General features: G+C 36.0%; 1 protein-coding gene across 1 annotated transcript; it reads right to left on the bottom strand.

Annotated features, from left to right (window-relative positions):
- Positions 1 to 13,499: 13,499 nt before the first annotated feature.
- Positions 13,500 to 14,435, bottom strand: LOC121321258 (olfactory receptor 52J3-like). The gene has a single exon (XM_041260158.1). The coding sequence runs from the start codon at positions 14,433 to 14,435 to the stop codon at positions 13,500 to 13,502; it is 936 nt and encodes a 311-aa protein (XP_041116092.1).
- Between the last annotated feature and the right edge of the window lie 292 nt (positions 14,436 to 14,727).

Raw genomic sequence — 14,727 nt, 5'->3', positions numbered from 1 at the left:
GTATAAGGTACCCCAATTTTGCACCTGAGTGTTGAATAACAGTAATGTATTTTGGGTAAGCTACACATTATATTATGTAAAAATATAAATATATAGAATAGGCCTATACAGTATACAGTACAGTAGTAAAACCAAATGAATACCTGGCACACTTTCTTTTTACTTTAGCCTGTAGACTACCGGTAACACAAAATAAATCATGCTGCTGCATTGTACACATTGGCATACAATGTGAATAAAAGAGTGTATTTTTTAAACTTGGCTTACTTAGTAGGCTAGACAATTAACTCTAAATAGATTATGGTGCCTGTGACAAAGTACCCAACCCTGTGTGTATTTTGTGTTGTATGTTGTGTGTTAATGTTGGTGTAGTCATTGGTACACAGGATATAAACGGGTCTGTGTAACACGACTGTTTAAAATGTATAGTTGTATTTAGGCATGAGGATTGCACAGCACTTCATGTACAAATAAAAACTAATAATATGAGCACAGGGAATTACACTTTATTAATTCACGTGTAGTTGTACCGAGACTCCAATTGAATGATTGATTTGCAATCGAGTCTCGGTACAGCTGCATAAAAGCAGCATGTTTTCACTCACTCAGGGTTGTGTGTTTGGTGAGTGGAGAATGGGTGTGAATTAAAAATGAGAAAACTAAACAAAGTAAAATATATATAACCGTTGTTTTCACTCACTGTGTTCGTTTGTTAGTCCACTGTTTGTTTAAGTGTTAGTTCGTTTTGTTTGTCTGTTTATTTTGGCCTCACGTGCCGTGTGCTGTTTGTGTTACTAACTTTTTAATTATTGTCTGTTCATTTATTAAATGCTGAGCGCAAGGAAGTGCTCCGCTTCCTCAAAACTCCATCTGTTAATTTGTTTATTTCCTGGTTCCTGTTTCTGGTCTGATGTCCCCCACTCCAGCTGTATTTGTGACAGTGCCACATTGACAAGTTATGATACTTACAGGAGGAGAGTCAATGCTCATTAATATGAATTTCAAGGGACCAGCAACACATTTTGCATTTTACCATTAATTCGTATTATCATGAGTAGCCTATAAGCCAAATGTATACTGTCATTTTTTAATTAAGTTAATTAGTGGTGCATTGCTAAATTGTGCACAATTACAAACCTGCACATTAATATAATAAGTGTGTTTCCTATTTCTGTAGAGATGCTCAGAAGGAGCTGGAGGGGTTAGCAGCACATGTGTGCTGTCTATTGCTCCCAACATGTTGCTGAAACCAGATATGTCACAGAAATGTATTTTCAAGGCTTGTAAGTACACTCTGCTGTGGCAGAGCAGAGCTCTGCCCTTTATAGATTGGCAGGGATGGGGTTAAATTCCCTTACCTGCCTGGGTTTATTGTGTTCAGGTGGCTGGGGATGATTGGAGTAATTAACTCAATCAGCACCCAGCCACCTGACATAAAAAGAGGCCTCAGCTTCCCATTAGCAAGAGAAGGAAGCAAGTGGATGCAGTTTTTTTGGTTTGCTGTTTTGTGTTTTTGTGAATCTTCCGGTCCAGTGAAGGTATCGTCCAGCCTGGAAACCTTTATTTTTGTAAGTCTTGTGTTGTGTTATTTGTGTTTAAATACCTTTGTTTTGGCCCTTGCGCCCTTTTATTTTGTGCTTATTTATGATAAAAGTATTTTTTTGAACTGCAGTCTGTATCTGGGCCTCTATTCACTTGCCAGCCTGTCACACCTGCTTTTAGGGGAAAAATAGGTATGTGGGTGTTCACCTAAAAAATGCATTGAGCACAACTAGCAACACACGAGAAAAAGCAGAATGGGAAATGCCAACAAAAATTGCAACTGTTTAAAAAGGGCTTTGAAAAGTTCTTAACAAATTGATGCAATTGTGTCACAATTGCTGGCAGCTTTAGTACATCTCATTATATGCCTTCCGTGAAAAATATTTATTTATTTTCCTTACAATTTTACATTACTCTTCACCTCACCTGTTGATTTCATACTTTTATCAAGTAGATGCAGCGCTACAGTAGCGGTACACAGCCCGGCGTCAATGCCATGCATTTGGTTACTATAGCAATGGGGTCAAACAAATAGCGGCTTCATGATTGGTGAATTCCTAATCCTGTCCAATGACATTTCTACATACTACTAATGTACAGTGTCTATAAAGAGAAACACAAAAGCATCAGTTTTGTCATTTTAGGTTCTCGTTTCTCCCGTGTTTAATAGCTGGGATTAGAGGCAACAAAATGGGCTCTGGGAATTACACAGTCATTTTAATTGATGTGTCAACATAAGTTTTAAAGGTTTACAAAACTCCAAAATGTTGCTGAATTTGTCATTTAAGGTTGTTTTTTAAAAAGATCTGTTTTGTCTGCTTGCTACTTTTTTTTTGCAGCCAACACAGACCGTTTTAAACAACTTGTTTCTGGCCGAAGTTTGTTACATTTTAAAGATGGTTTCAATAGGGAATTGAGTTACAATGTACATTTTTAAAGAGTTCACTCAGTAGCTTGGCTTGGTTTTTGGGTGATGTTCTTGATGAACTATCAATGATAACACATTTTAGGCAACTTATATGTAGAATATAATGTAATTTTTTTTTTTTTTTTTTTTAAAAAAACATGGTTTCGTGACAATCCGTGAAATTCATTGCTTTTTTTATTGACATTAGTAAATTAGTTTTAAAAATACAGTATATTTTCCGGGCCCCTATATGACTGCTGCCATAATGCTTTTTCCTATCAGCAATCTTTGCGCCCAAATAAGACCAAAATAAAATCGTTTTTATTTGTGGAAGCTTTTAGGGCCCGCACTGCTGTTCCTCCGCTTCATAAATCTAATTTTAATACAACAGACTTAATTTACAAATGAACCCCACCTACAGTTTTCCCATGCATACAATTAAGGCTTTATTTCTTAAAATGCGTGGCTAATGAACGGCAGAGGGCATTACACAGCGGAGCGCATTTTGCCTTAACTTGCCAAAAGTGTCATGAAACAAACGAGAGGAGGCCATTTGGCCCATCTTGCTCATTTGGTTGTTAGTAGCTTATTGATCCCAGAATCTCATCAAGCAGCTTTTTGAATGATTCCAGGGTGTCAGCTTGAACAACATTACTGTGGAGTTGGTTCCAGACTCTCACAATTCTATCTGTAAAAAAGTGCTGTTCTGTTCTGAATGCCCCTTTATCTAATCTCTATTTGTGACCTCTGGTCCTTGTTTCTTTTTTCAGGTTGAAAGTCCCTTGGGTTAACATTGTCAATACCTTTTAGAATTTTGAATGCTTGAATCAGATCACCGCGTTCTTTATTCAAGACTGAATAGATTAAATTCTTTTAAGCCTGTCTGCATATGACATGTCTTGTAAGCCCGGAATAATTCTGGTTGCTCTTGTTTGCATTCTTTCTAGGACAGCAATATCCTTTTAGTAGCGTGGTGACCAGAACTGAACACAATATTCTATATGAGGTGTTACTAATGCATTGTGAAGTCTTAACATTACTTCCCTTGATTTAAATTCAACACTTTTCACTATATATCCGAACATCTTGATAACCCGATAAAACACCCCCGATACAAAAAAATGAAATCGGTGGAGAGCCAATAAACACAAGAAAAACTGTGGAAACGGTTCATCAATTCACATTGACTTTACCCTTTTCCCAGTAAAAAATAAAAACTAATAAAAAATACATTTCCCAGTGCTGCTGGGCAATGTCCCGCCATCCTGACTATCTATCATTGACTCGTTCCGAATACTTTAAACCCAACTACTGAGTGACTGAATATATATAAGTAAAAACATGTATTGTAAAAGGATGTTCTAGTGTTCATGAAATGAAACATTTAGATGTTCCACAAACACGCACACACACCTAGACAAATATAAATTAAAAGTAGTAAAACTTGTACTTACCAGAAGTTATATTTTATATAATTTTGTGTGTGTGCATGTGTGTTGGAAAGGTAACCAGACAAACAAGTAGCTAATGTGTGGCTTAATTTAGAATGTGCTCGACAACACGTGAATTCATTTCTCTTGTTAAATGTTCATGGCAACGCATGAAGCTCTCCTCACGATATTCAGAGCTGTTCTTTTCCTACTCAGTAAGCGAACACAGACATTTAAATATCCCCTCCCCGCAATGACTATGACTTGAGTAATCTGCACTGGTACGGCCAATTTTGTTTCCTAATTCAGAACTGCATAGCAACACATTTCCTGAAAAGTACGGCAAACGCATTGTGAGGAAAACTGTCATGACCGTCAGGAAAACTGTGCATGTAAACGCCTCCACTGAGTATCAAAGATATGCTGTTAGAGAGACAGAAAAATAGACAGATTTATTGTTACCCATGTGCCCAAACCCTATAAGCATAAAGAATTCAACATAGGATGCATTTTCTATGGCTGTTTCAGGTCTTCAAACCTGTTTTAAATAGACTGACTTCTGTGGTGGAAAGAAAGTGGAAAGAAGGTAGTAAGCCAGTACTTGAGCTCTGGGAATGTCTGTCGAAACATGCCGGGCTGTTTGGTATAGACTCTGAATGGACAAGTGTTTGTGCCTCAGTCTCCACCTGTAAACATGCAGTACATATTTATTGTTACACATGTCCACACATCTTACAAGTGTAAACAATTAAATGTTTTTCAATTGTAGTTATAGTTTTAACGCTTGAATAAGAGGTACCAAGTTTGCGCCCCAGTCTCTGCCTCTGATCCAGAACAATTTGGAAACAATATGACACAACTTTTTAGTTTTATTTGTTTTAAGGTGTCATTATGGACAAAAATATTGTACTGCTTAATTTCCACTGTTGCTAAAACCAGAGTGTGTTTCACCAGTCTACCAGTTTAAAATATTAACAGGGATTTGCGTGGTACTAACTCAGTCAACTACTCTGTACAGTAAATGTCTTAAGAAATAAATTGCTACCTTGTATATTGGGAACTCTTTTGCAAGGCTTTCTGGAAGTCATGTCCTCTGGATCAGAATTCCCCAGTAGTTCCCAGATGCTCAGATACTTTTTCTTTTTATACTAGCTTACAACCAACTTTAGACTAATTATATGCATGCCCAAAGCTAATTGGCAGTTATAACCTTGGGTGATGTTACCCCCCCACCCCCTCCCCTTGTCCTTAACACACACCTTTAATAGCATGCATGACCTTAGTGGATACACTGAATCAGGGTCATAACCTGCCCAGTATCTAATCATATGCAAAGCCAGAATAACCTAGCTTCATTTCATCAAAACCATTCTTTCCATTACATCAACGAGTTCTTGCTAAACTTATACTATTTACCACCAAATGTACCAATAACACGCTGATCTGCTCCAATAGAAAAAGGTTGCACTCCCAGCTGCTTCTGTTCCACTCACTCTTGCTCACACAACTTATTTGAAACATACACAGGTGTTAATATGCATAGAATAGGATGTAGCTGCAACCAGCTAACAATGCTGTGACAGGACAGAGGCGTTAGTCTCTCCCTGCCCACTCAACACAACACATGTGCAGGACCTCTGCCCCATCACAAATATTAAAAATAGCAACGACCACAAACACTGGGCTTCCTTTTTTATAAAAATACTTTTTACATAACTTTTTTTTTAACCTGTCTTTGAACAGCCTGAGGTAAATATATACCAGAAAACTACTGTCACTTATTGATATCAGATTCAGCTTTTCTGGGTTTTAAATAGGTTGGTTTGTCTTAGGTATTAATATCTAGGGATCCTTTGGTGCTTGCTTTGCTTGACAATATTCATAATGTCATCATAAATACAATCCTTTGGCATAGAAAATAGACTACCTGAATTGAATCTAAATAAATATAGAGTAGTGACTTAAGCCAAGTAAGAAAAAAAAAATAAAGAAAAATGTTTATATTTAATAGAGTGGAAAATGTAATCATAGATATCCCTGGGCTTAATTAATAGCATACGTATTGGTGTATAATAGTATACTTTTCTAAAGAGTGCTTACTACTGTCAACATGGTCTAAATGTGAATTAACTGAATTATTGAAATATCTAATTGTGCAATTGTGAGGGAGCACCATAATATCAATTGAAACAATATATTTACAAAAACTATAAAAAGCATTATAGCACCTCAGATTATTATTAGAAATATATATATATAATTATCCATTATCTGAGAACCAGATTAAGCTATGATAACTTATATTGAAAAAAAAAAATTTAAATACCAGAAGTGTACGGTATGCAGAAGGGCATTTTTTAAACTGTTTTTCTACCAAAATGCACACAATATTTACAGTAGGCTCCATCAAATTCTGCAAACACGAAATTGTTTTTTTCTTTTGTTTATTTCTTATATACTTTTTTTTTTTTTTTTTTTTAAATACAGTACAACATTTTACGGCTATTTTTCCTCATCAAACGTCTTCTCCCATGATGGGTAACTGGAACACTGCTGCAGCAGATTGTAATTTCATAGCCTTTTTGTCTGGGAGGGCAGCATTCTTTCCCTGCACTACACCTTAGCCTAAGGAGACTGTGTGGTCCAATGGTTAAAACAACAGGCTTGGAAACAGGAGGTCCCACGATCAAAAACCAGCTCAGCCATGGACTCATTGTATAAACCTGCGAAAAGTCACTTAACCTCCTTTTGCTCCTTCTTTCGGGTGAGACATTGTTGTAAGCGACTCTGCAGCTGATGCATAGTTCACACACCCTATTCTCATATCTTGTAAAGTGCTTTGTGATGGTGAGCCACTATGAAAGGCACTATATAAAGATTATTATTATATACAATGTCTGTAGGAAGTATTCACCCTCCTTGGATGTTTTCACAGTTTGTTGTGTTACAACCTGAGATCTCAAATCTTTAAATGGTATTTTTTTTCTTTTGATTTACATAACCTACTCAACAGTTAGAAAAGGCGAGTTCATTTTTTTATTGTGAAACAACAGTTAATGAAAAATAAAAAACTGACATGTCTTGGTTAGATAAGTATTTACCCCCCTGAGTCAATACATGGTAGCAATTACAGCTGTGAGTCTTTTAGGGTAAGTCTCTACCAGGTTTGCACATCTGGATTGTGCAATATTCACCCATTCTTCTTGGCATATATATATATATATATATATATATATATATATATTATATATATATATATATATATATAGTATTCAGACCCCTGACCAATTCTCTCATATTGCCGAATTACAAATGGTACATTGAAATTTCGTTCTGTTTGATATTTTATTTTTAAACACTGAAACTCAAAATCAATTTTTTAAGGTGACATTGGTTTTATGTTGGGAAATATTTTTAAGAAAAATAAAAAACTGAAATATCTTGCTTGCATAAGTATTCAACCCCTGTGCTGTGGAAGCTCCCAGTTTGCACCGATGAAAGAAATTGCCCTAACGAGGACACAATTACCTTACCATTGGCCTCCACCTGTGAACTATTAAAGTTCCTGTCACATTTTCTGGATAAAAACCCCACTGTTGAAGGATCATTGGTAAGGCTGTGAATCTGAAGGAAAATGAGGACCAAAGAGCACTCTATAGAAGTTAGAGAAAGTAATACAAATGCATAGATTGGGGAAAGGGTACAGAATAATATCCAAGTGTTTGGATATCCCAGTGAGCACAGTTGGATCAATAATCAGGAAGTGGAAGCTGCATCACACCACCCAGGCACTGCCAAGAAAAGGCCTCCCTCAAAACTCAGCGCTCAGACAAGAAGGAGACTTGTGAGAGAAGCCACAGAGAGGCCAACAATCACTTTGAAGTAGCTACAGAGTTCAGTGGCTGGGAGTGGAGTAATGGTGCTCCAGTCAACCATATCAAGAGCTTTGCATAACACTGGCCCGTATGGGAGGGTGGCAAGAAAGAAGCCGTTACTCAAAAAGTACCATCTGAAAGCACGTCTGGAGTTTGCCAGAAAGCATGAGAGTGACCCAGCTGCGATGTGGGAAAAGGTTTTGAGGTCAGATGAGACCAAGATAGAGCTTTTTGGCCAAAACTCAAAGCTCTATGTGTGGCGCAAACCTAACACTGCCCATGCCTCAAGACACACCATCCCTATAGTGAAGTATGGTGGTGGCAGCATCATGCTGTGGGGATGTTTCTCATCAGCAGGGACTGGGCATCTTGTTACAATTGAAGGAAAAATGGATGGAGCAAAATACAAGAAAATACTGCAAGAGAATCTGCTTCAGTCTGCTAAAAAACTGAAGCTTGGGAGGAAATTCACCTTTCAGCAGGACTATGAAAAGAATTTCAAAGTGAAAAATAAAATCTACAAATTATTCTAAATTAATTACAAATACAAAACAGAAAATAATTGATTGCATAAGTATTCACCCCCTTGAGTCAATATTTGGCAGAGGCACCTTTGGCAGCAATTACAGCCATGAGTCTATTTGAATAAGTCTCTACCAGCTTTGCACATCTGGACACTACAATTTTTGCCCATTCTTCTTTGCAAAATTGCTCAAGCTCTGTCAAGTTGGATGGGGACCTTTGGTGTACAGCAATTTTCAACTTTTTCTGTTTATTCTCAATTGGATTGAGGTCCGGGCGTTGACTGGGCCACTCCAGGACATTAACATTTTTGTTTTCAAGCCACTCCAGTGTGGCTTTGGCTGTATGTTTGGGGTTATTGTCCTGCTGGAAGATGAATCTTCTCCCAAGGCCCAGGTCTCTTGCAGATTTCAGCAGGTTTTCCTCCAGGATTTCTCTATACTTTGCTGCATCCATTTTGCTCTCTATCTTCACAAGCTTTCCAGGCCCTGACGCAGAGAAGCATCCCCATAGCATGATGCTGCCACCACCATGCTTCATGTAGGGTGGTGTTCTCAGGATGGTGTGCGGTATTAGGCTTGCGCCTAACATAGCGCTTAGGGTTGAGGCCAAAAAGCTCTATTTTGGTCTCATCAGACCATAGAATCTTCTTCCACTTGGTCTCAGAGTCTCACACATGCCTTCTGGCAAACTCTAGCTGAGATTTGATGTGAGTTTTTTTCAGCAATGGCTTTCTTTTTGCCACTATCCCATAAAGCACAGTTTTGTGAAGCACCCACACTATTGTTGCCGTATGCACAGTGTCTCCTAGCTCAGCCATGGAAGACTGTAACTCCTTTAGAGTTGCCATAGGCCTCTTGGTGGCCTTCCTGACTAGTGCCCTTCTCGCCCAGATACTCAGTTTTTGAGGACAGCCTGTTCTAGACAGATTCACAGTTGTGCTATATTTTCTCCATTTCTTAATAATGGACTTTACTGTGCTCCGGGGGATATTCAATGCCTTGGAAATGTCCTTATATCCTACTCCTGATCGGTGCTTTTGAAAAACCTTATTCTGGATTTGCTTTGGATGTTCCTTTGTCTTCATGATGTAGTTTTTGTTAGGAAATGCACTAACCAACTGTAGGACCTCCCAGTGACAGAGCTTATTTAGGGGTGTCATAGCAAAGGGGGTGAATACTTATGCGATCAATTATTTTCGGTTTTATATTTGTAATTAATTTAGAACAATTTGTAGATTTTATTTTTCACTTTGACATTATGGACTTTTTTTGTGTTGATCAGTGGCAAAAACTCCTAATTAAATCCATTTTGATTCCATGTTGTAACACAATAAAATGTGGAAAAGTCCAAGGGGGGTGAATACTTTTGAATACTTTTGAGAGCCACTGTACATACTGTATACATATATATATATATACTACACTGAGACGCCACATTTTTCTAATAGATAAATCAGCTTGCCGTCATCGGTGCCAGTCCAGTTCTACTCTGTTGCATTGGAATCACAGACAGCTGCACATGCGTTTATTCATATAGAGCATGTGCCTATTCAGGGGGTTTTCGGGTTTAACCTGAATGCAGAAAAAAGCATTTTGGGGAGGAGAAATTGGGTAAAAGCCAAAAATCAGACGCCTTAGCAATAAAACTGGCATTTCTACCATAACATAGAGATACCGGTACATAAAATACATTTAAGCAAAACAAAATGCATAAGAAATTACCTGGATGTCAGACAGAATATCTACCAAAAATATAGGAAACAAACTAGCAGTTCCTAAGAGGGCATTCATAAATAAATTAGAGGCAGATGTACATTGGCTCATGGAGGCTTATCTCTAAAATGATTAGTAAAATAAAACATAAATGAACACTGAGGCCCAGATTTAGAAATAGATTGTGCATGTTTGACGACTGTCTTATTAACATAAGAGAATAGAAATACTGTAGGTGAATAAGAAACCAACTTCAGCCTCGTGCTAAACACACTAGTTTTGAAAAACAGTAGGCCTTATTCTTTAGTAAAATGCTATACTTTACTTATAGCAGTTTTATTTACTCTATAGTTAACATTTTTAGAAAATGTTAAACTCCATTCCGTTTTATTCATGTATACATGTGATTAATTTTCTTTAATTTGTTTGTTACAGAATCATAATAATTTTGGTTTTATTCAATTATACCTGTTTGCTTGTTTATAGTTAAACTTTACTTAGTTATAGCTATTTTCTTTTCTCTGTATTGAATGCTTTAAAAAAAAAAGTTAAACTCCCTATTCTGCTTAGTTATTTTGTTTTGTTAATTTATACATGTTGAGCATTTTCTTGAAGTTGATTGTTTCAGGGTAAAAAAATTCTCTCATTTGTTAATGCGCATTCTGGCTATTTTAAAATTACTTTCATTTTAGCAGTTCTAAGTTTTATTTGCTTCAGGATAAAAATGTTCTCTCAGTTTAGCTTTTTTAAAAACATGATTAAGCAGTTTTTAATTTATAGAACTGTGGCCATGTTTTAATCTTAATGACAAAACTAATAAAGTCAATGGCCCACAAATAAAAGTAAACCATCTCCTTAATGTTTATTTCCCTAAATAGCCCCAGCTATATATAGGGTATATGGCTTGGAGAGTTATTCACGTTAACTATTTTTAGTTAGTCTTATAAAAAAGAAAAAGCTATTAAATACAATGTTGTTAAGTGAAATTAGCAGGTTGTCAAAGTTTTGATTTGGTCCCAGCTTTGGTATCATTAAATGTGTTTTTTTTTCATTATTTTATAACGTTTTCATCAATTAGCTCTTACTGTAAACAACATTTAAACGTGTACAGGCCGGCACACACCAGACGAGACGCGATGAGCGACACGAGAAAATCAATAAAACCTTTGCTTTTCAACAGAGCTCTTCAAAACCAAAGGCGACACGACAAGCGACGTCACCGCGACATAAATTCCAATGAGAGCGATGAAAAAAAAATAGAATCTGATCCTATTTTTGCGAATCTGTGGCTTTGGCTGTATGTTTGGGGTCATTATCCTGCTGGAAGATAAATCTTCTCCCATGTCGCATGTGTCTTGCAGACTTCAGCAGGTTTTCATCCAGGATTTCTCTGTATTTTGCTGCATCTATGTTGCCCTCTATCTTCACAAGCTTTCGAGGCCCCCTGATGTAGAGAAGCATCCCCATAGCATGATGCTGCCACCACAGTGCTTCACGGTAGCGATGGTGTTCTCAGGATGATGTGCGGTGTTAGGCTTGTGCCAAAAGCTCTGTTTTGGTCTCATCAGACCATAGAATCTTCTTCCCCTTGGTCTCAGAGATGGTCACCTGGAAATGAGACTCCTGTTGCACAGCAGTTTGATCCATTCCTGGTTTCACTAGGAGTTTATTAGTAAGACACACCTGAGCTTGTTAGCTAGTCACCTGTATAAAAACCTGCAGCTTTCTTCACTCCAGGAGAGAGTGTCGGAGGCGAGGTGTGCGTCTAAATTAATAGCGAAACAGTTGCTATATCTAAAATATACCTTTTTTGAATTGTTAGTGTTTGTTTTACTTTGGCCAGAGTGCCCTTTGCTTTGTGTTGTGTGTTCTTTTGTTTAAACTGTTTAAATGTTAATTATTATATATGAGCACAGCAGCGTCGTTTTGCGTGTACAACCTTTGTTATTATTTAATTTCCTAGTCGATGGCACCACTCAAAGCAAAGGGCACTTTCACTGGAAATGGAGGTGGTGATCATACTTGCAGTACCTAATTTCCCTGACATTTTTGACAAGAGTCAAAGAAATTATAAAAATAAAAAAATGAAGCCAAACATTAGTTTGAAAACGGTAGGCCTATTCTTACTTAGAGCTATTTTCTTGACTCTGTATTTAATGCTTTTAGAACCTGTTAAACTCTCTATGCTGTTTTTAGGTCTTTTATTTGGGGTTTTATACATGTACACATATTTAAGCTGCTTGTTACTTTCTTTCATTTTAGCAGTTTTTAATTGTGTTTTCTATAGAATTTTTTTTACTTATTTTTGCTTTTTATTCTTCTTTTGTTTAAGGGGTAGAAAATAATTTTTAAATGGGGTTTACGTGATTGCGTGTGAATAATAATAATAATAATAATAATAATAATAATAATAATAATAATAATAATATCAAAAAATGATCCTAAAAATGTGTAAAAACATAAAGTACTTAAAATGTATCCTAAATGTGTAAGTATAAGGCATTTGATATAAATGAGACAAACAGCCCTAACATGTACAGTATTAATAACAATATAAGACTATAAACACACACACATCCACACACACACACACACACAAACTATTGTTTTTTAAGGATTCTTTAGTATCCTTTTAAAACTATATAAGTTTATTCAGCATTTCTCCTTTTCATTATCTGTGTTTTATTGTGAAAATATTAAGGTTCCTTAGTTTGGAGGGCTATATACAGTATTTATACACTAACATTTGTTGTTACATATGCACTTACAAAATGTAAAATCAGAGCCCCTCAAACTTTTGAATAACTGCATGTTGTCTTATTAAAGAGTGATTTTTGTTCATATCATAAATATATGCAACATGTATTGAGCATATATGGCTCATAAAAACCATAAATATCTATCTATATTCAATACTCATAAGTGTCTACATTTCTATACAAATATATAAATTACAATAAAAAACAAGGCCACTCCTTAGATATTATCTTGTCATATATTCATGTATTCATATATTCACAAATAAGGGCAAAAGGTCCCTAACAAGGTCAAAGGTCCTGGAATTACTATTTTTAACCACTAGATCAACAATGTAATTGCTTCGTATTGCTTTGTACACGTGTAATGAGCTTGTGTTTAACATGGATATAAACTATTTCAGTTTAGAATACTTTACATTACATGAAATCGTGAAATATTTATTTTCTTTACATGAGAATCTGCTCTGATGCATGCAGTACATTCAATTCCTTTGATACATGTTTATATAGAAAATGTGAAGCTACCCATAGCAATTAGTGACCCTTAATAAATAAACATTTCAGCTCATATTAAGAAAACCAAGAAGGGTTCAGGAAGAGGTTTACAATGCGGTTGAGTCAGTGCATCGGGCCCATCAATTACAAATGGAATAATCCTCTATGCATAAGCACATTTTGCTCTATTATTAATTATTGAAAATAATATCCAATTTAAAGTTTTGATTTCTAGCAAATACATCTGGAATCTATTAAGTGTGAATTATTTTGTTTCTGCTGCACATTCTTGTGACTTTGTTCCGGATCTTCTGAAGGTTTAAACCATAAATGACAGGATTAAAAACAGGGGGGATGATTAGAAATTCCACTGACAGGAGATTGTGTAAAACCTGTGGCATATCACTTGAACCGTATCTACTGTACATTATATCAAAAAGCACAGCAACAGAGTAGTTGATCACCATCAACAAATGTGGCAAACAGGTCTGCATACATTTACTCATTGCTATAGTAGATGTGTGGCACACTCTTAGTATTTTCATGTAGGAAAATAAAATAAAAAGGAAAAGTGCAAAGAATATACCCATTAGAACACATCCATATACATTGTTAACAGTAGTATCTACACAAGATAATTTCACAATTGACCAGTTATCACAATACAGTTTTTTAATGTGGAGGCCACATAAGGGCAATCTGAAAATCAATAGGACAAAAATACATACACAACAGAATGGAAAAATCCAAGCAAACAGTATTAATTTACCAGTCGTTAAAGGAGTCATTATAGCATGGTACCCCAGGGGTCTGCATATTGCCACATACCTATCATATGCCATCACTGTTAAATTTGTTAATTCACACACAGAAAAAGTGTAGATGACAAACATTTGAAGCAGGCACCCAGAATATGAGATGACATGCGTATCAGACAGAAAATCAAACAGTAGTTTAGGAAAGAATCCTCCAGTTCCATACAGTGCATTAACGCTCAGATTACAGAGGAAGAAATACATGGGCTCATGAAGTGTCTTTTCAAGAGCTATTATTACAATTAGAGTTGAATTAACAAAAATGATAAAGAGATAACCTAGGAGAGTAAAAGTAAAATAGATATATTTATTGGTTTTTGATTCATTTAATCCAGAAAGGGTAAACACAGTGTAGGAGGAGTTCTGTTTCTCCATAGCTGCTTCCTGAAAATACCTGTGAATAAATACATTAAAACACACATTAGTACAAAGATTAAGAAGGGGAACATACAGGTGTTATAACTGTGCATTTGATTGTAAAATAATAGTTTAAATATCATATTACTATTTAAAAAGGGGATACATTTGTACTGCAAATAGTAAAAGTAGTGCATATATTGTCCTCTTTTTTCTAATTTTGAAATGTACATAATGAAGTACAGTTGCTACAATGGAATACATGTATGGCTGCATAGCAACATAATTTAAAAGGAGATTTTGTCTTTAA

Source organism: Polyodon spathula, chromosome 9 (assembly GCF_017654505.1).
Source record: "Polyodon spathula isolate WHYD16114869_AA chromosome 9, ASM1765450v1, whole genome shotgun sequence".
Taxonomy (NCBI): domain Eukaryota; kingdom Metazoa; phylum Chordata; class Actinopteri; order Acipenseriformes; family Polyodontidae; genus Polyodon; species Polyodon spathula.
Note: the sequence above shows the minus strand (reverse complement) of the source record. Positions and strands in the feature narration are given on the sequence as shown.

Bases quoted from the DNA above. Each gene is read 5' to 3' on its own strand.
- LOC121321258 (XM_041260158.1), bottom strand. From the start codon at position 14,435: ATGGAGAAACAGAACTCCTCCTACACTGTGTTTACCCTTTCTGGATTA.